Source organism: Sprattus sprattus (assembly GCF_963457725.1).
Source record: "Sprattus sprattus genome assembly, chromosome: 15".
Taxonomy (NCBI): Eukaryota; Metazoa; Chordata; class Actinopteri; order Clupeiformes; family Clupeidae; genus Sprattus; species Sprattus sprattus.
The window spans coordinates 11,586,327-11,603,926 of NC_137913.1; the positions used below are offsets into that span (position 1 = coordinate 11,586,327).

Below are 17,600 nucleotides of genomic sequence, written 5' to 3' on the forward strand. Positions count from 1 at the left end.
AATAATTGAGTGAGATGTAAAGAAAGATTTCATGAGAAGCATTTTAATGCAGAGATGTTTGACATCAACCAGTCAGTTTGTAAATGCAGGTGTGATTTACCTAAGGCTCATTCTACACCTTAATGTGACAGAGAGAAGCTGAAGGCTGAAAGAGAGAGAGACACACACACACACATTAAAACAGTGAGCAGACAGCAGAGAGGTAGACTAAATGCTTCTGTAACAGGATGTCTTGTATGTGCTGCAGAGTTCACCAAAGCGAAAGCAGCAACTGCAGTAAAAAGGTAGCTAGTGTTAAATAGTTTAGCGATGTTAGCTTTATCTCCTGCAGTAGAAAGGTAGATAGTTTAAGAGTTTAGCGATGTTAGCTTCAGCTACTGCAGTAGAAAGGTAGATAGTTTTAGAGTTTAGCAATGAAAGCATTGATTACTATGTAGACTGTTACTCTGTGGGCAATGTTTGCACAGGCTGTGTCAGGGAAGTGTAAAGTTCTGTTCTGGGTTTACCTTTGTGAGAGCTAAGACGGATGCTATATGTTTGTCTAAAGCACTTGTTTGACCTGAAAGGGCACTTATGAAAACTCTCCTCTCTCTGCTACACACACTCTGCTCTGATCACACCCCTTCCTACAAGGGGCCCGTCCCAGACAGCAGTTAACCCTGGATCGGGTCCGACCCAGATCTGGCACAAAACCGCACCAGATCAGCGCCGGGTCCGAATCCAAGTCGGCTGCGGGCGGGTCGTGGGCTCACATCATGTAAAGTTGGCCATGGCTCGCTCAAATGGGTCAGAGCTCCAGTACTCAAAGTCCCAACCCAGGAACCATCCAGTGAAGGTGGGCGGCTCAAAGCCCTGCTTGCTCTTCACCACGGGTGTCCTGGGGTCCCTGTTGGACGGGTCTGTTTCGATGTATTGAGAGGCTGCCAAGAGGAAGACATGATGGTAAACTGGTTAAATATGAAGGTGTGCTGGCACTGAATGGAGATGAGCAGGTACATCCACATTGCTGTGTGTGGATCAGTCTCCGCAGATGCCATAGAAACAGAAGAGACATGTTTCCTCACCAGACTTCATGGCCTCGCTCTTCTCCTCCTCATTGGCGTCATCCCCGATCCAAACAAACACCTTCACACAGACAGGAAATTATTAAATTGCGCCTGAAAATGTTAATATTGATAGAATAATAAATAACATGCTTTTGTAAGACTAATGCATTTAAGACTAACGCATGTATTATCTATTATATCCTTTTATTTATAAAACAATGTATTGATAATAACGTCATCTGTTTATTAAGTTTTGATTTGTTGTTTGAGGCTCACTTGCAATTTAATGCAATTACAGTTTAATAATAGTTTTGATATTTGGAATTATTATTATTATAAAATTGTTTAAAATAGAAATTTGTATTTTAAATTTATACTTAGTTCTGTGTAATGTTTCTTTTTCTAATGTGTTGAGGTGTTGTTTATGACAAAAACTACCAAAGGTGTCTAACTACTACCATAACATAAGCCCTGTGGTCCATATGTTTTCTATATGACTCTGACCCCATAGGACAAGGCTCCACCCTACAGCTGGAGTTCTACCTGATCCCAAGTGTCCAGGATCATCACGTCATCTGGAGCCAGATCCTCCTGAGTCATCTCTCCAGGAACCTCCTCAATCTAAAGGGGAATACCATAGGAGGGGGGGGAGTTACTTACCTACACACACCTACACACACACACACACACACACACACACATACTGCAAAGATATCACTTGATGCACTCATCTCACCACACACACTTATCTGGAGGTGGGGTGGAAATAGAATGCGGCTGCCGTTGACTTACAGTGAACTGTCCTGTTTTGTTGGAGCAAGCAAACAGTCGTGGAGGATGCACGTCCATCTTGTTCTTCAGTCTGGCTGATGTACGATACTCGGCCTTTCCGCCTAGAGCATCCCAGAAATCGTCTATCGGAGCAGAATTTGGAAATAAATGGTATTTAGACGTTTATTTAAGTCATCCTCCATTGTGTGTGGCTTTAATTACAGCCATCATCTCTGCAGATCTGAGTAACATGCTTTAATAGTCTGTAGACTAGGTCATCATGTTCAATGTGTTTGAAGCTCTTAGAGTTCATATCCTTTAAAGGATATGGCAAACTAGTTCTGACAGATGTGCTACATGACTTCAGAGTCTCTGTAAAGGTGTGTGTAGAGGGTTTCTTGTTTTGAGTAAACAAGGTTTGTTTACGCACCTCCCTCATCTCCCTCTGCAACCTCGGAGAGCTCCACCCCTAGAATCTCACTGAGCTGTGAGGCCCCGCCTTTCTCCACATCACAGGACCCATGCCCCGCCCACAGCACAGAGGAGGAGGGTGTCAGCAGCACGAAGGCGTCGTTGGAGTTCATGTTGGACGCCACAGCCTCCACCTACAGACAGGCAGAGAGGGAGGGGGGGGCGGGTACAACAGTTTTAATCAGCATCCAGGAGTCTGCAGGTTTTGTTTTTAGTCCATCTCTACAGCAGGTGAATGTGCATGAGCTGACAATCTGAGCTAGGTCATAGGTAGTGTTAAAGGTACAATGTGTAGTTTAAAGTCTATTTAGTCTAGTATAAGAAGAAATGTATTCATATATGTATTAGTTCATAGTGTATAAGTACTTGTAACTATGAATCATTGTGGTTTTTTAAAGAGAGATAGCGCTCTTTGCGTTATTATGGCATTTGATGGCCACTGTAGATACTCACACAACCTTATGAAGTTAAGGGTATTCAGCTGGTTGCAATTCAGCAACTTCACCACTAGATGCCACTAAAAACTACATACTGTACCTTTAACTCAAATTCATATTGTCTATTGCAGTGGTTCTCAACCTTTTTTGCTCCATGAACCCACATTTTTAGATAACAGTGCAGTTGCGACCCAACAATTAATAATCAGCATGAATCATCAGGCCAATAATTTAACAATTGTATTATTATTTTATTATTATGATTACTACCACTACTAATACTCTACCACTGTTTAACCATTGGAAACACATGCAACTGTTTAAAGTCAGGATCAGTTATGCAATCATGGACTTCTGAACTTCTTTGAACAAAAATGGACTTTAGCCATACATTTTCAACTTTTTAATAGGAAATTATGAACTTACATGTTCAACTTCTTAAGAAGAATCCATGGACTTACATGTTCACCTTTTTAGTCAGAGATGGACTAACATGTTCCACTTACCACAGGACTTATGTTGATTTTTTTAAATGAGAAATCCTTACTTACATGCTCAACTACTTAATGAGAAATGGACATGTTCAAATAGTAAATGAGATCCCTGAATGTTTTCCTGTCATCGAGGCTGCCCCATCCGTTGTCACACCAACACACTTTGACCAGGAGAGCTGATTGAGATAAAGTATGTGTCCATTGCAGAAAAAAATCTCTGCTGCCTGCAGTGGTAAATGTTGGCAAATCTGAATTAAATAAGAACTGCTCTTGCTTTGTTTCAAAATGTATCTGCAATTTCGAAGGCTTCAGGCTTTCATTAGCCAGTATTTCGTTGCATGGCACACACAACGGCGGGTGCTCACCATTCACGCAATACGTAAATCCATATTTCAGAAATACCGGGTCACACGCCTGTAAAACTTCCTATTTGGTTCTTCAGAAGAAGTCGAGAGCTGGAACTCGTTTTACTCGTGGAACTTTTTGCCTACACTAGTCGCCTCTAGACATTCTCCGGTCATGTCAGAGCATATTATTGCGCAATACATGTTGCATACATTTGAAATATCTTATATGCAAATTTGATTGGCTGAATGTTCGAACATGTTATCGTTAGATAGGCCTACATGCAAAACCATTACCGGCTTATATAGTTTAATGTCAGAACTGAGGGCAGGGATTTCCTTATGGACAGAGGGAGCATGGCTTGAAAAAAAGGTTTTACATTTAGAATTTGTCTCGCGACCTTTTCAGAAACTCTGGCGACCCAAATTTGGGTCGCGACCCAAGGGTTGAGAACCACTGGTCTATTGCCTCACCTCCACTGCACGGGTGTTGCCTGCTGAGTTGGCCCGCACTTGGAAGAGCCTTGTGTCTGCAGGCTCGGTTTGGCCCCCGTCCCTGGAGGTCCCACCCCGGTGAACCACCATCGGCTTACCCCCGAATAGACTCATCAGCTGGGCTGGCTCCTTGCCCTGGATCACCCTCACCTACAGCAACACACACACCGACAGATGTGCAAACACATTCACATTTAAGACCTGTACTTGGATCTTGACACAGAGAAAGAATTCACAGAGGGTAGAAACACCCAGTGATCCACAGTGGGTTGAACCACCAGTCTCCCCTGTAGTGTAAGGCCTGTCCTGTGAATGTTGTGTGCTTTGTGAGCGCTTCACTTTGAGGATCCCAGCTCTTACATATGTTGTTATTAATTGGAGTGACAGGCTCCTTATACAATATCCACTTCAAACCTGACACAATCAGAATCTCTCTGATCAGATTGGTCAGATCTACTCTAATCTTATTGACTGATCTGATTGGAGGAACTCACCTGCACGGCTCCTCCTCCCAGCTCATCATCCAGTTGTGCGGCCAGAATGGCTGACGCCCCCTTTTCGTCCTGACCGGAGTCGTCTCCTTGCCTGGACAAATAATCACTTGATTAGGTTTTATATGCTCTGACTGATGCCTGAAATTTCCATTTGGAGATAAATAAAGTACTATTTCTCTCCCTCTCTCTATATCTCTCTCTCTCTTTCCCTCCAGATTATTTATACAAAGTGGCCTACCCATTGCTTGAACTGCCTCTGTCTGTCATGCCCTGGATACGAACCTGTGTGTGCTTTAGCATCTTTAGCACCTGGCATGTTCAGTTCTGGCCATCAGAGGGCGCTGGTGGTACTGATGACGTCATGTGTAAAGAATGTGCACACCTTAAGCCCAGCCCTGGGCCCCTCTCTCGCTCACCTGAGGGGCGGCTGTAAACTGTGTTTATGTAACAGGACTCTGAAGTAACTGGATAACAAAGCCATCTGCTCACCTCTCCCTTCTGCAAAAGTCTTCATCGCTTATCTCTCTGTCTCGCATCAACTGTTTTTGTTTGTTTTTGCAAACATGTCTCAGCAAAAACAGTAGCAAACATGTTCCTCAGTCAATGCAAAGTATTTTCTTTCAGTCTCTCTGCAAAAGTATGTGTCTCTTAGTATATATGGATACGGATTTGTCTCAATATCTCTGGAATCATGTTTGTCTCGTGTAAGTCGCAGTATCTATGGTAACGTGTTTGTGTCAGTATGTATGGTAATGTATTTGTCTCAGTATCTATGGTAACGTGATTGTCTCAGTATCTGTGGTAATGTACTGATTTCATGTCTGTCCCCTCTTCAGTCGCTCTCTTCACTGAGACTGAAAACCCCCACCTCTAGTCCTGCAGTCTCCCTGCAGACTCACCAGATGTAGACGATGTGGCCCTGCCGTCCTCCGTGACTGTATCTGTACTGGATGATGTAACTGTCCCCGCCGTAAAACTGACCGTAGGTGGACGGGTCCACAGACACCTTGTCTGACCCCTCAATACGCCAGATCTTGGAAAAGAAACAGTTATCCAGACAACCCAGTACTACACCATTCAACATACCCCACACACACATAAATACTCTCTCTAAAAGACACAGTCACACACACCAACACACACACACACACACACACACACACACACACACACACACCTCTTTGTCTCCACTGCCATCGTCCATGATGCCGTGCTGTGCAGCCATGGCAGAAGACTCGTGGAGGGTGGAGGCGTCGAACGGAACCTTCTTGATGTTGGCGATCTTGTTTGACACGTATCCCTCGCCCAGTCCCTCGGTCTGGTCCACGTCGCGCCACACCTTGAAGAACTGCTTGAAGAGTGGCGTCTCTCCGTACTGCGGCAGGATCTGGATCTGCGTGTGTCGGGGGTAGCCCATCTTCCGGATGAACTCCTCCGCTGCTTTAAGCGTGGCGTGCCTCTCCTCCAGGTTGGCATCCTTACCTGCCGTGGCATCAAACACGAGATATGAGGACAGAAGGGCATCAAACACGAGATATGAGGACAGAAGGGCATCAAACACAACACATGAGGGCATAAGGGCATCAAACATGATACACAAGGGTGGAAGTGATTGTGTGTGATGTTCCTTTGTTTTAGTGTCAAAGTGACAGCTATTTAAACTCTTCCTGCCGGTGGCTTGTATCATATGCTCTTTGGTTCCTCTCCTATGTGTGTATAGTTCCTCTGTGCTGAGGTCAGGGTGCCTGACCATATCAGGGTGTCTGAACATATCAGTGTGAGGGAACTTCCAGGGGAAAGATGAAGTGAGACTAGGTTCCCTCAAACACGGCACAGAGTGTGACCCCGACTGACCTTTCCAGACGAAGATCTTCCCGTTGGACCCGTGGTCCAGGATGAAACAGTCAGTGGACTCCAGGTCTCTCTGGGAGAACGGGTTCTCCCCCGAAACCAGAGACACTGACATGTCTCCGCTAGCGTCAGACACCTTCAAGACCATCGGCATGCAACAAGCATTAAACAACTGTCCATGAGGCGATTAATCAATTCTATCCATAAATGATCAATACATATCTTTTTCCCTGATTTGATTTTGAAGAGAGTAAAAAAACGTAACCTTGTATAATTTGTTCATGAGGCATTTAATCAATTCTATCCATAAATAATCAATACATATCTTTTCCCTGATTTGATTTTGAAGAGAGTAAAAAAAATGTAACCTTGTATAATTTGGCCATCTTCCTGTTGGACACATCTGTCTTCTCGTCTTCAGAGTGTGCATCTGGTAAATCTGGCTTTGGCCCCAGAATCTGAAAGTAAGAGAACAAAAGGCTGAACTAAAGGCTGAAATGGCGGCAGGTGATGATTTCACAATGCACTGTGGTGCCAAACTAGATGTAGAGCGATTTATGACAAAATAATACCAGTAGCGTGTAAGGTGTGAGTGTGTGCACATCAGCATGATTACTGGAGGTGTGGTGTGGACATAAACATTGCACAAGTAGGTATGTCTGTGTGTGGTGACTGTCTGTGTGTGTCGGGGTGTGTGTGTGTGTGTTTGTGTGTGTATATGACTGTGAAATGTGGTGTGGTATGGTGTGTTTTTATGTTGTGAACATGATTACCACAGGTGTGTCTGCCTGATTTAAGCAAACGGTGCTTGTGTGTGTCAGTGGTTTGTATGAAGGATTCCTACAGGCGTGGTGTTGGTTTGCCAACTGCGTATGGTATGGTAGGTGTGGTGTGGTTGGGGTAAATTATTCCTGCAGGTGTGTCTGTGTCTGTGTGTGTGTGTGTGTGTGTGTGTGTGTGTGTGTGGGTGTGTGTGTCACCTCTAGCATTTTCTCGCTTTCTGAGCCTTCCTCACAGATGTGCAGCTTTGCCCGCCCACACCGCTCGTTGTCACGGATACCTTTAGAGACATTTGTGGCTTTCAGTCTCTCAAACCGGTTACTCTTGGAGCCACACCACTGGTAGATCTCCTGTTCAAGAGGATAGACTCAAATCAAACACCACTGGTAGATCTCCTGTTCAAGAGGAGTGGATCTTCTGATCATGTGGCTAGTTTAAAAATCTTCTGCATCAAACCTCACTGATAGAGTGAGTCTGGGTGGGTGGGAAGGTGGGTGATGTGTATTACGGATGCACTAGATTCATTTATATTGTGTCCAGCGTATAAGTGTGTGTCTGTGTTTGTGTTTGTGAGTCCTCACATCTCCCAGGTCTAGGATGAAGCAGTCTCCCTGGTTGAAACTGTCCCAGCTGACAGGCACCTCGGTTGCCCTGACGATGCGCCGACCCATCACGTGAAGCACGCGCTTAACTTCCTCCTCATCCACGTGCCGGAAGCCAGAGGCCATGCCCCCTTTCTGCCACAGCCACAGGAATCGATCAACCAAAGAGTTAACAATGCAACCAAAGTGTTAACAATGCAACCAAAGTGTAAACAATGCAACCAAAGAGTTAACAATGCAACCAAAGTGTTAACAATGCAAGAGAGAACCTCTGTCAACTGGCCCCTAAAGACCACAGAAATCAGAGAACATTTCCTGTCAACTTGTTAGGATGGCTATCATATGAAGTATTTACATTGGTTAACTTAACATGCTTCATTTTCATTAGCTTGTGTTAGGGAGGGTCTGTGTGAACTTGTGAGAGGATGCCTTACCATGTACTTGAGGCCAGATTTAAAATAGCCCACGAAGGTTTTGGACTCGTGGCCCTGCACCTCACGGTACTGGATGGGTTTGCCACCGAGGTAATCGTCCATCTGCATGGTAAAGATGGCCGCCGCTCCGCTCTCGTCCTGTGTGCAGTCCTTACCTGAGCAGCCGTGCAAAATGTGATTCAGCAACAGTTACTGATATAAAGTGGAATCTTGTCTAAAGACTACGGGGCGTATTTGTGACCGGATACCTGTTGAAAAACTACTGGCGTGTTTGTGACTGGATCACTGTCTAAAGACTACAAGGCATGTTTGTGACTGGAACACTGTCTAAAGAGTACAAGGCATATTTGTGACCGATCACTTTATAAAGAATATGGGGCGTATTTGTTATTGGATCCCTGTGTAAACAGCCAACTGTGCCTTGCCAGAGACATTATAAGCCTATAAAGACTCACCTTGCCAGAAATGCAGGTCATACTGCATGTGTCCTGCGCGCTGTTTGATGGTGTTGAGGATGAGGTAGGCATCTCCGGAGAAGAAGCCACCATGGAGGTGCTGAGGGACAGCCGCCAGGTCCATCTTCTCAATCCGCCACACCTGCAGACCTCCTTTCTGCCCGGCCTTCTCAAACTCAGGGTGGTACGCCATTGCTGCTTCTGGGGAAAAGGGCACACACACACACACACACACATACATTGTTACACATTGTTTTTAAAAGGCAGAGATAGACAGAGAATGCTTATCACATGGTTTTGTCATGTCACAGCTTCACCCTGGCTGTACACCCCTACCCCAACACACACACACACACACACACACACACACACACACACACACACACACACACACACACACACACACACACACACACACACACACAAACGTGCTTTTTCGAAAGGATGAGACAAACAGCTGATGCACATCACAAGGTTTTGCCTTCCGTCATAGCCTTCAGCCTGGCTTCATATTCTACATAAGGCCCTCATAAAACGTTTATATCCTGCATGGGAAGCATGACTGAGTAATAGTGCTGGAGGAAGCGGCACGGTCTTATCCAGCTCATCAGCTCATATGATCCTCTGGTTGGCTGACATCAGCCCCATGCAGCATGCCCTCAGGCTAGGACTCCATTGTGTGTGTCTGTGCTTACTCACACTGGGTGGATCCCTCTGCACCTCCCTGCTGGCAGAGGGGGCAGGGAGGAGAAGAGAAGGCTGAGCTCGAGCTGAGCCAACACCTTTACCCACCCCCACACACCTGTTGAATTACTTGAATTACTTGACCAAGCCCTTTTTCAGATCGTCTGCCTTTAGTGTAGGTAGATTTTAATGTTTGAGTGTTTGAAAATTTGCAATAAGTATGTATCTTTAGCTTATTATATGAGGTTTCAGTTAAAAACACACACACACCAAATCCACTGTGTGTGTGTGTGTGTGTAAGAGAGAGAGAGGCAAAATATTCATTGCAAAAAGTATGTAACATTATCTTATTACATGGGACTTCTGTTGAAATCAATCCATACAGCACACACACACACACACAGCAAATACACTGCGAGAGAGAGAAAGAGAGAGGCAAAATATTTTGTAGACTAATCTCACTTCCTTTTTTGGACGGATCATTTAATAACAATAAGTACGTTTCATTAGCTTATTACATGGTACTTCTGTTGAAAACAATCCATGCAGCACACACACACCAAATACACTGTGTGTGTGTGTGAGAGAGAGAGACTGAGGCAAAATATTTTGTAGTCTTATCTCACTTCCTCTATTGGATAATTGCAGGGATCTCATTGGTATTACTGACGATATTACTCTTCAAGCAGTCAGACCAGCACTGCCAAGTTAAAATCTGCAATACTGTAACTTTGTGTTTGGTCAAATTCCTGTGTCAAAGCATCAATGATAGTAATGAACCATAAAATACCTTATCTGGCGATCTGTCAGAAATCTCTGGTGTAGTTGGTGAGAGACGGGAGATGAGATGACGGCTCCACAGGGTTTCAGAGGCGACTCCCTTCTGCAGGTATGCTTCCTGCTTCAAGAGACCTGGACCCGTTAGCGTCCCCGCCCCCTAGTTAAGGGAAACGACATGGGAAATACCAGCACTTAAAGCTATGAATAAACAAAAGGTATAACATCTTACTAGATTTGATGATGCATCAGTTCAACTAACATAGACCACATATACCATGCCCTGTGTGTAGGCTACATTTCGGCCTCAGTATTGGTCCATTACCTATGAGTAAAGAATTAAAAAAAATGACATCCCTGTTGAGCAAGAAGACTTCTGTCATTTATCTGAATACCTACCTTTTATGGACTCGATGTGTAGGCTTGTGAAGGAGGGTGCAGACAAACTTGTCGGAACAGGGATGAAAAGGGAGGCTTTGATGAGGATGTGTCCTAACAGTTTTGCACCAAGTCCAGGTTGATGCAACGCTTAAATACCCCGTTAAATCAGCGGACTTAGAAAAGGGCAAATAAATAAGAAAATAGGCTGAGTTGCCAGAATGGAGACTATTCTGCACATAGGCTACATAGTGGTTGTAAAAGTGCAGTTTTGTTGCTCCTCTGACAAAACTTTTTCATAATAGTTAATTTTAAATCGTAGTGTCGCACTGTCTTTAAACTGCATTCGTTGTCTTCGGATTGCGAAATTACAAGCCGTGATTTCATCCGCTCTGAATAGCCTAGCCTACCTTTATGAACAGTTAATGAGACCATTTCTCGGGTGCGCGCCTGCAGTGCCCAAGCCGATGCTGTGAAGGGAGTAGCGCAGAGACGCGTAGAAGTGACGCGCATGTCAACGGCAGCATCTAGGTGTTTTCTCTCTGCCCAGCTGATTCTCCACCGAGCCGGCTGCACTAACTTACTACCTGCCTAGCTAAAGGGTAAGTCTGACAAATTGTCATTTTATACATTAAGGGTATAACTCACATGAAGTCCACAAGCAGATAACGGAACTTGACTGATACTCAGGCTTTAGCGTATTTCCCATGTAACGTTGGTTAGCTGGATAGCTAGCTAGCTTGCGTGCAGGTTAGCATTTGCTAAATGAGCTGGCATAGCTAGCTAAGAGGCACGATGGCAAAGCCGATACGTCGGCTAATTAGTTGCCAGTTTATTATTCATACACTATCTGTGTAAAGAAAACACAAGTTACATTCAGGGACGTAACATGCGAGATGGTTAGCCACATACATGGACGATGGCCTACCCCGCTTGGTAGCAGAGACATGGCCAGGTAACGTCAGCTAGCGAACCGGTTAGCTTTCCCGATGGCCTAACTCCAGTCGGCCTTATTAATTTAAAACGGTGTTGTGGTCCATGTACGACTTTGCTGAGTAAATCCAAGCAATTCGACATTAACTCAGCTTCCATAATATAAAGATATGTTGTTAATGTCAGCACACACCAGGACGTCGCCACTTTTAGACAGCTAATGTCAGATATGACAAATGGCTGGCTAGGTAGCGATGGCTAGGTAACATTAGCAGCCACTGCATAGGTGCGTGCGCTGGCTAACGTTAGAGTTGCTAGTAAACAAAACGGGAAGTAACATCAGTTCAGAAATATAAGCTTTTGTTTGTAAATAAAGGGCGAAATCCGACCGTGTACCGGATTACGATAAACATACTGACGTTGATTGGAAATGCTGTTTAGCACACAGGCCTCTGAAGTTTATAACTAGGTTGATGGCTATCAAGCTAATGACAGCCAGTAGATGACCAGGAAACAGCCAACCAGCAAGTGTTTACTGGTCTGTCTGAAGTTAAAACTCCTAGGCCAGGCTGATCTAGATCACAGTCAGTTAGATGTTACTCGTGATAGTCTATTGCCTTTATTTCCAACTTCCCGGTGCAATGACGTTTACCCGTCGGGTTGCCAGAACCCTGGCCGACGGGCTATCAGAAATTATCTCCGAAACGAATTAAAATTGTATCGTTTATTCACTTCTTCTGCTCTTTTGACTTGCTTTTTTTTTTTGGGGGGGGGGGGGGGGGATTGACGAACGAGTTCGTGATTGTTTGTTTTAAGTGTACGCGTTAATAGGAAAGACACTACTCGACTCAAAGCAATTCCGCAAAGGACACTTGAATGGCCAGCAGCGGCTTGTTAAATAAATGCTGTTTTTTGATTGCTTTCTAGAATATATCAAGCTTTCTACATACAACATTGTCTTTTTAATTTTATTTTGGATAATTAATTTCGGGCAACCAAAATTAGGAAATATAGGATTTGGAAATGCTGCTGCTTCTAGAAGAAGGAAGGCCTACTTTTTGCATGGCTAACACCAGTAGTGTATACTGGGTCTGCAGGCCACTGTAACCACTGTGGAGATCACAGGAAACGAAACCAGACATGCTGCAATTGATCCCACACATTGTTTTGAATGAGGATCTACAAAAATGCTTAAACTTATTATGTTAAGGTTGATCACTCCCAGAAGTATTTTGTGATCTGTGATTTGGCGGAAGATGAAACTCAAAAGACAGACATTCATTTAAAAAACAAGCCTGATCTTTGCTATAGACCTTGGCATACCCTTGTGAAATGGGCAACTGAAAATATGGTGGTTTCTCAAGTGTTAAACACCATTAATTATAGCCATTCTATGGCCTCTTGCAGCTGGCCTTTGAGGTCCTGTCAGGTGGACTATTCGTATCGTGTCTAGAGATCACTAGGCTGAGGGTGCACAGACTTCAGGGAATCAACGCACAGAACCCAGGGCGATTATAAAGATTCAGCTACCCAGTTGTTCTCCATGAAGACTGGGGGTTCAGGGTCGTCTTTCTCAGGTTCACTGCCATAAGCAGAATTGAGTCACAACCTCTGATCTTGCTCGGATGCCTCCCACACATCACTCTCAACAAGACACTGTCCTGCAGAATCAGCTGCAAGCTCACTTCCTCTCAGCTGATCTGACTTGAGTGAAATTCTGCTTGAGTGTGCCCTCATTCTGTAGTAGAGGGATTTATCTGTTTCTTCCTGTCATCATTTTGGGCGTGTGTAATTGTGTGGCTGGCTGCCGTTAAGGCCAGTATTTACACAAAGAAGAATAGGCTGTGGATGAGTGACTGTGCATGTAACACTTCACCTTGCATCAACATAGCAAACTCAAAGCAATACATTACACGAATTCAGAGATACGGATGATTTTTTCTAAAGCAAAGGTATGACGACGCACACATTTACATAACATTTCTTCATTTAACAGATGTTTTTACAAAGTGTGTGTGCCTGGTAATGCCCAGGGTGGTTTTAGCATCTTGCTGTTTCAGTTTTGATGCCCCTGTTGTTCAACTTCAGGTGCCAACGATTACCAGTGTGATGGGTTTGATCCATTCCATACTGATGGAAATGTATAAATGCACTGCAGCGTGACTAGTATGTGCGTTGGATAAAAGTGCCTGCTAAATTCAAGAGCTCTGTATGAAGACGCGTTAGTTCCTGTAAAATTCCTGTAATTGGTGTGTTTTGCACCACATTACCTGACACTCTCTCTCACACACTCTCACACACACATTACCTGTGCTTCAGCCTCGACCTGCACGCCACACCCTTCACTTGTGGTATATTTCCCTGCTGACTTTGTTCATGTGGGGAACTGAAACCATAGACGATGCCAAAGCAGCTCTATTCACATTATTAGCCATGTAGACCAATTCACCATCGTCTGCCAGCTGGTGTCATGTGCTAGTATGTGACTTGATGTTTGTGTACGCTGAAGCATTGCTATAAGAGAGTTGTTGTTGTTGTTTTATTTTTTCATACAGACACTGGAGTTATAGTCCACACACTGTGTTATAGTCATATGGCCAACATACGAGAAGTCTAGTCCATTTGTGTTTATTTTATGCATTTATTTATTTAGTATTTCGTCATTTGAATGATTAACGATGTCTGGAATCTGTTTTGTCTTCTTTTAGAATCCAAAATGACGACTGCACCGTACAACTATTCCTACATTTTTAAATATATCATCATAGGTAAGTTCCATGCCCAAACCTTTATGCTCCAAATGCTTTGTCAATATCATTATGGTCCTGTACACAAGTATTAAATCATAATGGTCCTGTATACAAGTAGCATGATCCACAGATTGATTTTATTCTCACGTTTTCAGATTCGTTTCTTTTGACTGGATCTCTAAAGTGTGTGTGTGTGTGTGTTGGAATTAGGGTTATTTTGACTGGATTCGTGTGTTTTTTTTCTCCACAGGGGACATGGGCGTGGGGAAGTCATGCTTACTCCACCAGTTCACCGAGAAGAAATGTGAGTAGGAGGGGCTCCCTCTGAGGAGCAACGGAGTGGCATCTCTGCGCTGTTGCTTGGTCACAGTAGGGCGCTCAGGCTGGGTTGGCGTGGGGAGACCGTGTTGGCTGTTGTCAAAGATAGTCAACAGTGGTAAACCAGTGGCCTTAATGTTATAGATGGCCACAGTCAGATGTGCCAGGCTAATAATAAACAACATGCTCACGTGCACTGAGGGTGGTATCTGTGGCTGCAACTCGCTATATTATTGGAGTTCATAAGGGAGAAAATGACCAATAAGAACAGCGATCTACCTGTCAATCACAAGATTAAGTTCAAGCTTCACTAGAGTGTATGTGTATAGGGGAAGGTTGCTGGCTGGTAGGATTCTGAACAGATTCTAACTTCTGCTATAGGACTAAGTCTACATTTGTATCCTGTTAAAATGATGTTGATGTGGGTAACGACTGCTTATTTGTATCTGGTTTTTATTGCTGCTGCAGTTGTGGTTTAATGTTTGTTTGTTTGTTGGTTGTTATTGTTTATTTGTTGTTTTTGTTTTGTAGTCATGGCAGACTGCCCCCACACCATTGGCGTGGAGTTTGGCACCCGTATCATGGAGGTGAGCGGACAGAAGGTGAAACTGCAGATCTGGGACACGGCTGGACAGGAGCGGTTCAGAGCCGTCACCAGGAGCTACTACAGAGGGGCCGCGGGAGCACTGATGGTGTACGACATTACCAGGTACACACACACGCACACGCACACACTCACACATCTACACACATCTATCTGGACAGGAGAGGTTCAGAGCCCATCACCACAAGCTACAATAGAAAGGCTGCAGGAGAACTAATGGTGTACACACAGAGGGACTGGAGAGCTACAGGAAATTTGAATCTGTCACTTGGAGTTACTATGGAGGCAGATTAGGATCAAACACACACACACACACACAAAACACAGTGGCACTGAAACAGAGAGTGTGTGTGAACAGATGCTCTGAAACAGAGAGTGTGTGTGAACAGTGTTTGTTGTTGTTGCTGCTGTTGCAGGAGGAGCACATATAATCACCTGAGCAGCTGGTTGACTGATGCTCGAAACCTCACCAACCCAAACACCGTAAGTAACCATGGAAACACAGCCACAGGCCTGGGTGTGGCCCATTAAACGTACAGGATGTTTCTATGTGATCTTATTAATGTTCATGTAAAACCAGCAGTGTCAGTAAAAACGAACCATATTGACTAGGGTATTGTAAGGTGTGTGGAGGAATACTTCAGTTCATCTTTGCCTACTGTCTCTGGTCGTTCTGTAGAGTAAATATGACCGTCAGTGTCCAGATGGGATCTTATTTCCCAACATCCCAAATGTGGAAGTGTGTGTAAATGTATGTGTGTGTGCATGAGTGTGTAAATGTGAATGTTTGAATGTGCATGCATGCATGCATGCGTGTGTGTGTGTTTTGTTGAATGTGGAAGTTTGGGTTTGTAAATGCGAGCGTATTAAAGTAACACTATTCAACAATTTGACACTTTTTGAGGTACGGTTTTATATGCAACTAGTTTTGGTACCATCCTCAAATTCTTTTAGATGGCATATGGTCATGTGAAGGACAAATCAATGCATGTGTCTTTCCCACTAGCCATCTAGGATATGCCCTATGTAGTTCTATGTACCGGGCTTGAATACCCTGCAAAAATGGAAGAAAAGCTTTAAGAGCATTACATTGCCAGCTATACTGCCAAAAGACACCAGTTGGCAAGCTTATATCAGTGTCAACTAGGCTGTTGGTGGTTTTTGCATGGCTTTTATATAGTTAGCGAGCTAGTTTTGAAACAGAACTCCTTATTGCTGCTTTAATGTGCATGTGTGGAGGCATAAGTCTTGAGTCCTGACCGACTGCTCCTCTGTCCAGGTCATCATCCTGATTGGGAACAAGGCAGATCTGGAGGCCCAGAGGGACGTCACGTATGAGGAGGCCAAGCAGTTTGCTGAGGAGAACGGTGAGGAGATGAGCGAATTTAACACTTCCTTCCTTCCTGTCTGACCTGGACACACCAAGCCCCCTGTAGTCAAAGCTGCACAGCCAGGCTCCAAGCACCCAGCGCTTCTCCTTGGCTTCAAACTCTTCTCATTGGCCTTTTGTTCACATGACCTGATTGGCCACTAAGTGATTGGCTTTTGGTGTTTGTGGGTTTCTGTGTTTACTGTTGCTATGGTAACTGATGATCTGACCATGTTCTCTTGTGTCCTTGCAGGTTTGCTGTTCCTAGAAGCTAGTGCAAAAACGTAAGTGAAGTGTGTGTGCCGGTAGGTCTTTGAAATAGGCCGTGAAATAGGTATTAAGTTTTTATTTAAATGGTCTTAAAAAGGTCTTAAAAAGACTTGAATTTGACTTGAAGAAACCTGTAGGAACCCTGTGTGTGTGTGTGTGTTTGATTGCATTCCATGTCTGATATTATCATCTCCTGTCCCAGGCTGGTTATATGGCACTAAAGACACTCTTCTTTTCCCCCCCTTCTTCTTCCTCTGCTCTGTTAGTGGTGAGAACGTGGAGGATGCTTTTCTGGAGGCTGCCAAGAAGATCTACCAGAACATCCAGGACGGGAGTCTAGACCTGAACGCTGCAGAGTCGGGGGTGCAGCACAAGCCCTCAGCACCACAAGGAGGGCGACTGGGCAACGATGCCCCCTCCCCGAAGGAGGGCTGCAGTTGCTAGGGACATACAATTATACACACACACAAACACGCACACACTTGAATACAAGCGTCCTGTCCCCCTTACACACAAACACACACACACACTCACACCCTCACACCCTACTACCTTGTCCCACCTCTGTGAAGTCCTATGGGCAACAGAAAGCCTAAGTACTTACTTTTCCTTTTTGGACCTCCTGCCCCCAGTTTCCCTCTCTCTCTCACTTTCTCTTTCCCTCTGTCACTCTGGAGATGAGACCTCTTTCGTGTGTGTGTGTGTGTGTGTGTGTAAAAGGGGAGTGTGGGACAGATGAAGATGTAACTGGAGTCCTCAGTGCTGTTGACATGAGTGACTTTTTTTTCTTTCCTTTCAAATTTTTGTTTCCTCTTTTGTAAGACCTTTGCTTAAATTATTCTG

General features: G+C 44.4%; 2 protein-coding genes across 2 annotated transcripts; one reads left to right on the forward strand and one right to left on the reverse strand.

Moving 5' to 3' along the window:
• Positions 1-231: 231 nt before the first annotated feature.
• On the reverse strand, positions 232-8,867 carry LOC308375790 (gelsolin-like; the record flags this gene model as incomplete). Its single annotated transcript, XM_080851973.1, has 15 exons — positions 232-920; positions 1,065-1,125; positions 1,590-1,667; positions 1,839-1,960; positions 2,248-2,422; positions 4,038-4,208; positions 4,553-4,643; positions 5,452-5,585; positions 5,730-6,034; positions 6,407-6,539; positions 6,772-6,861; positions 7,384-7,533; positions 7,765-7,920; positions 8,220-8,374; positions 8,675-8,867. 15 exons carry the CDS (start codon positions 8,865-8,867, stop codon positions 754-756), a joined length of 2,181 nt encoding a protein of 726 aa, XP_080708099.1. The 3' UTR covers positions 232-753.
• Positions 8,868-10,997: 2,130 nt separating this feature from the next.
• Positions 10,998-17,598, forward strand: LOC308375829 (ras-related protein Rab-14-like). The gene is made up of 8 exons (XM_080852019.1): positions 10,998-11,115; positions 14,155-14,214; positions 14,447-14,500; positions 15,046-15,223; positions 15,535-15,601; positions 16,398-16,485; positions 16,741-16,771; positions 17,024-17,598. Exons 2-8 carry the CDS (start codon positions 14,163-14,165, stop codon positions 17,199-17,201), a joined length of 648 nt encoding a protein of 215 aa, XP_080708145.1. The 5' UTR covers positions 10,998-11,115; positions 14,155-14,162; the 3' UTR covers positions 17,202-17,598.
• Positions 17,599-17,600: the final 2 nt, after the last annotated feature.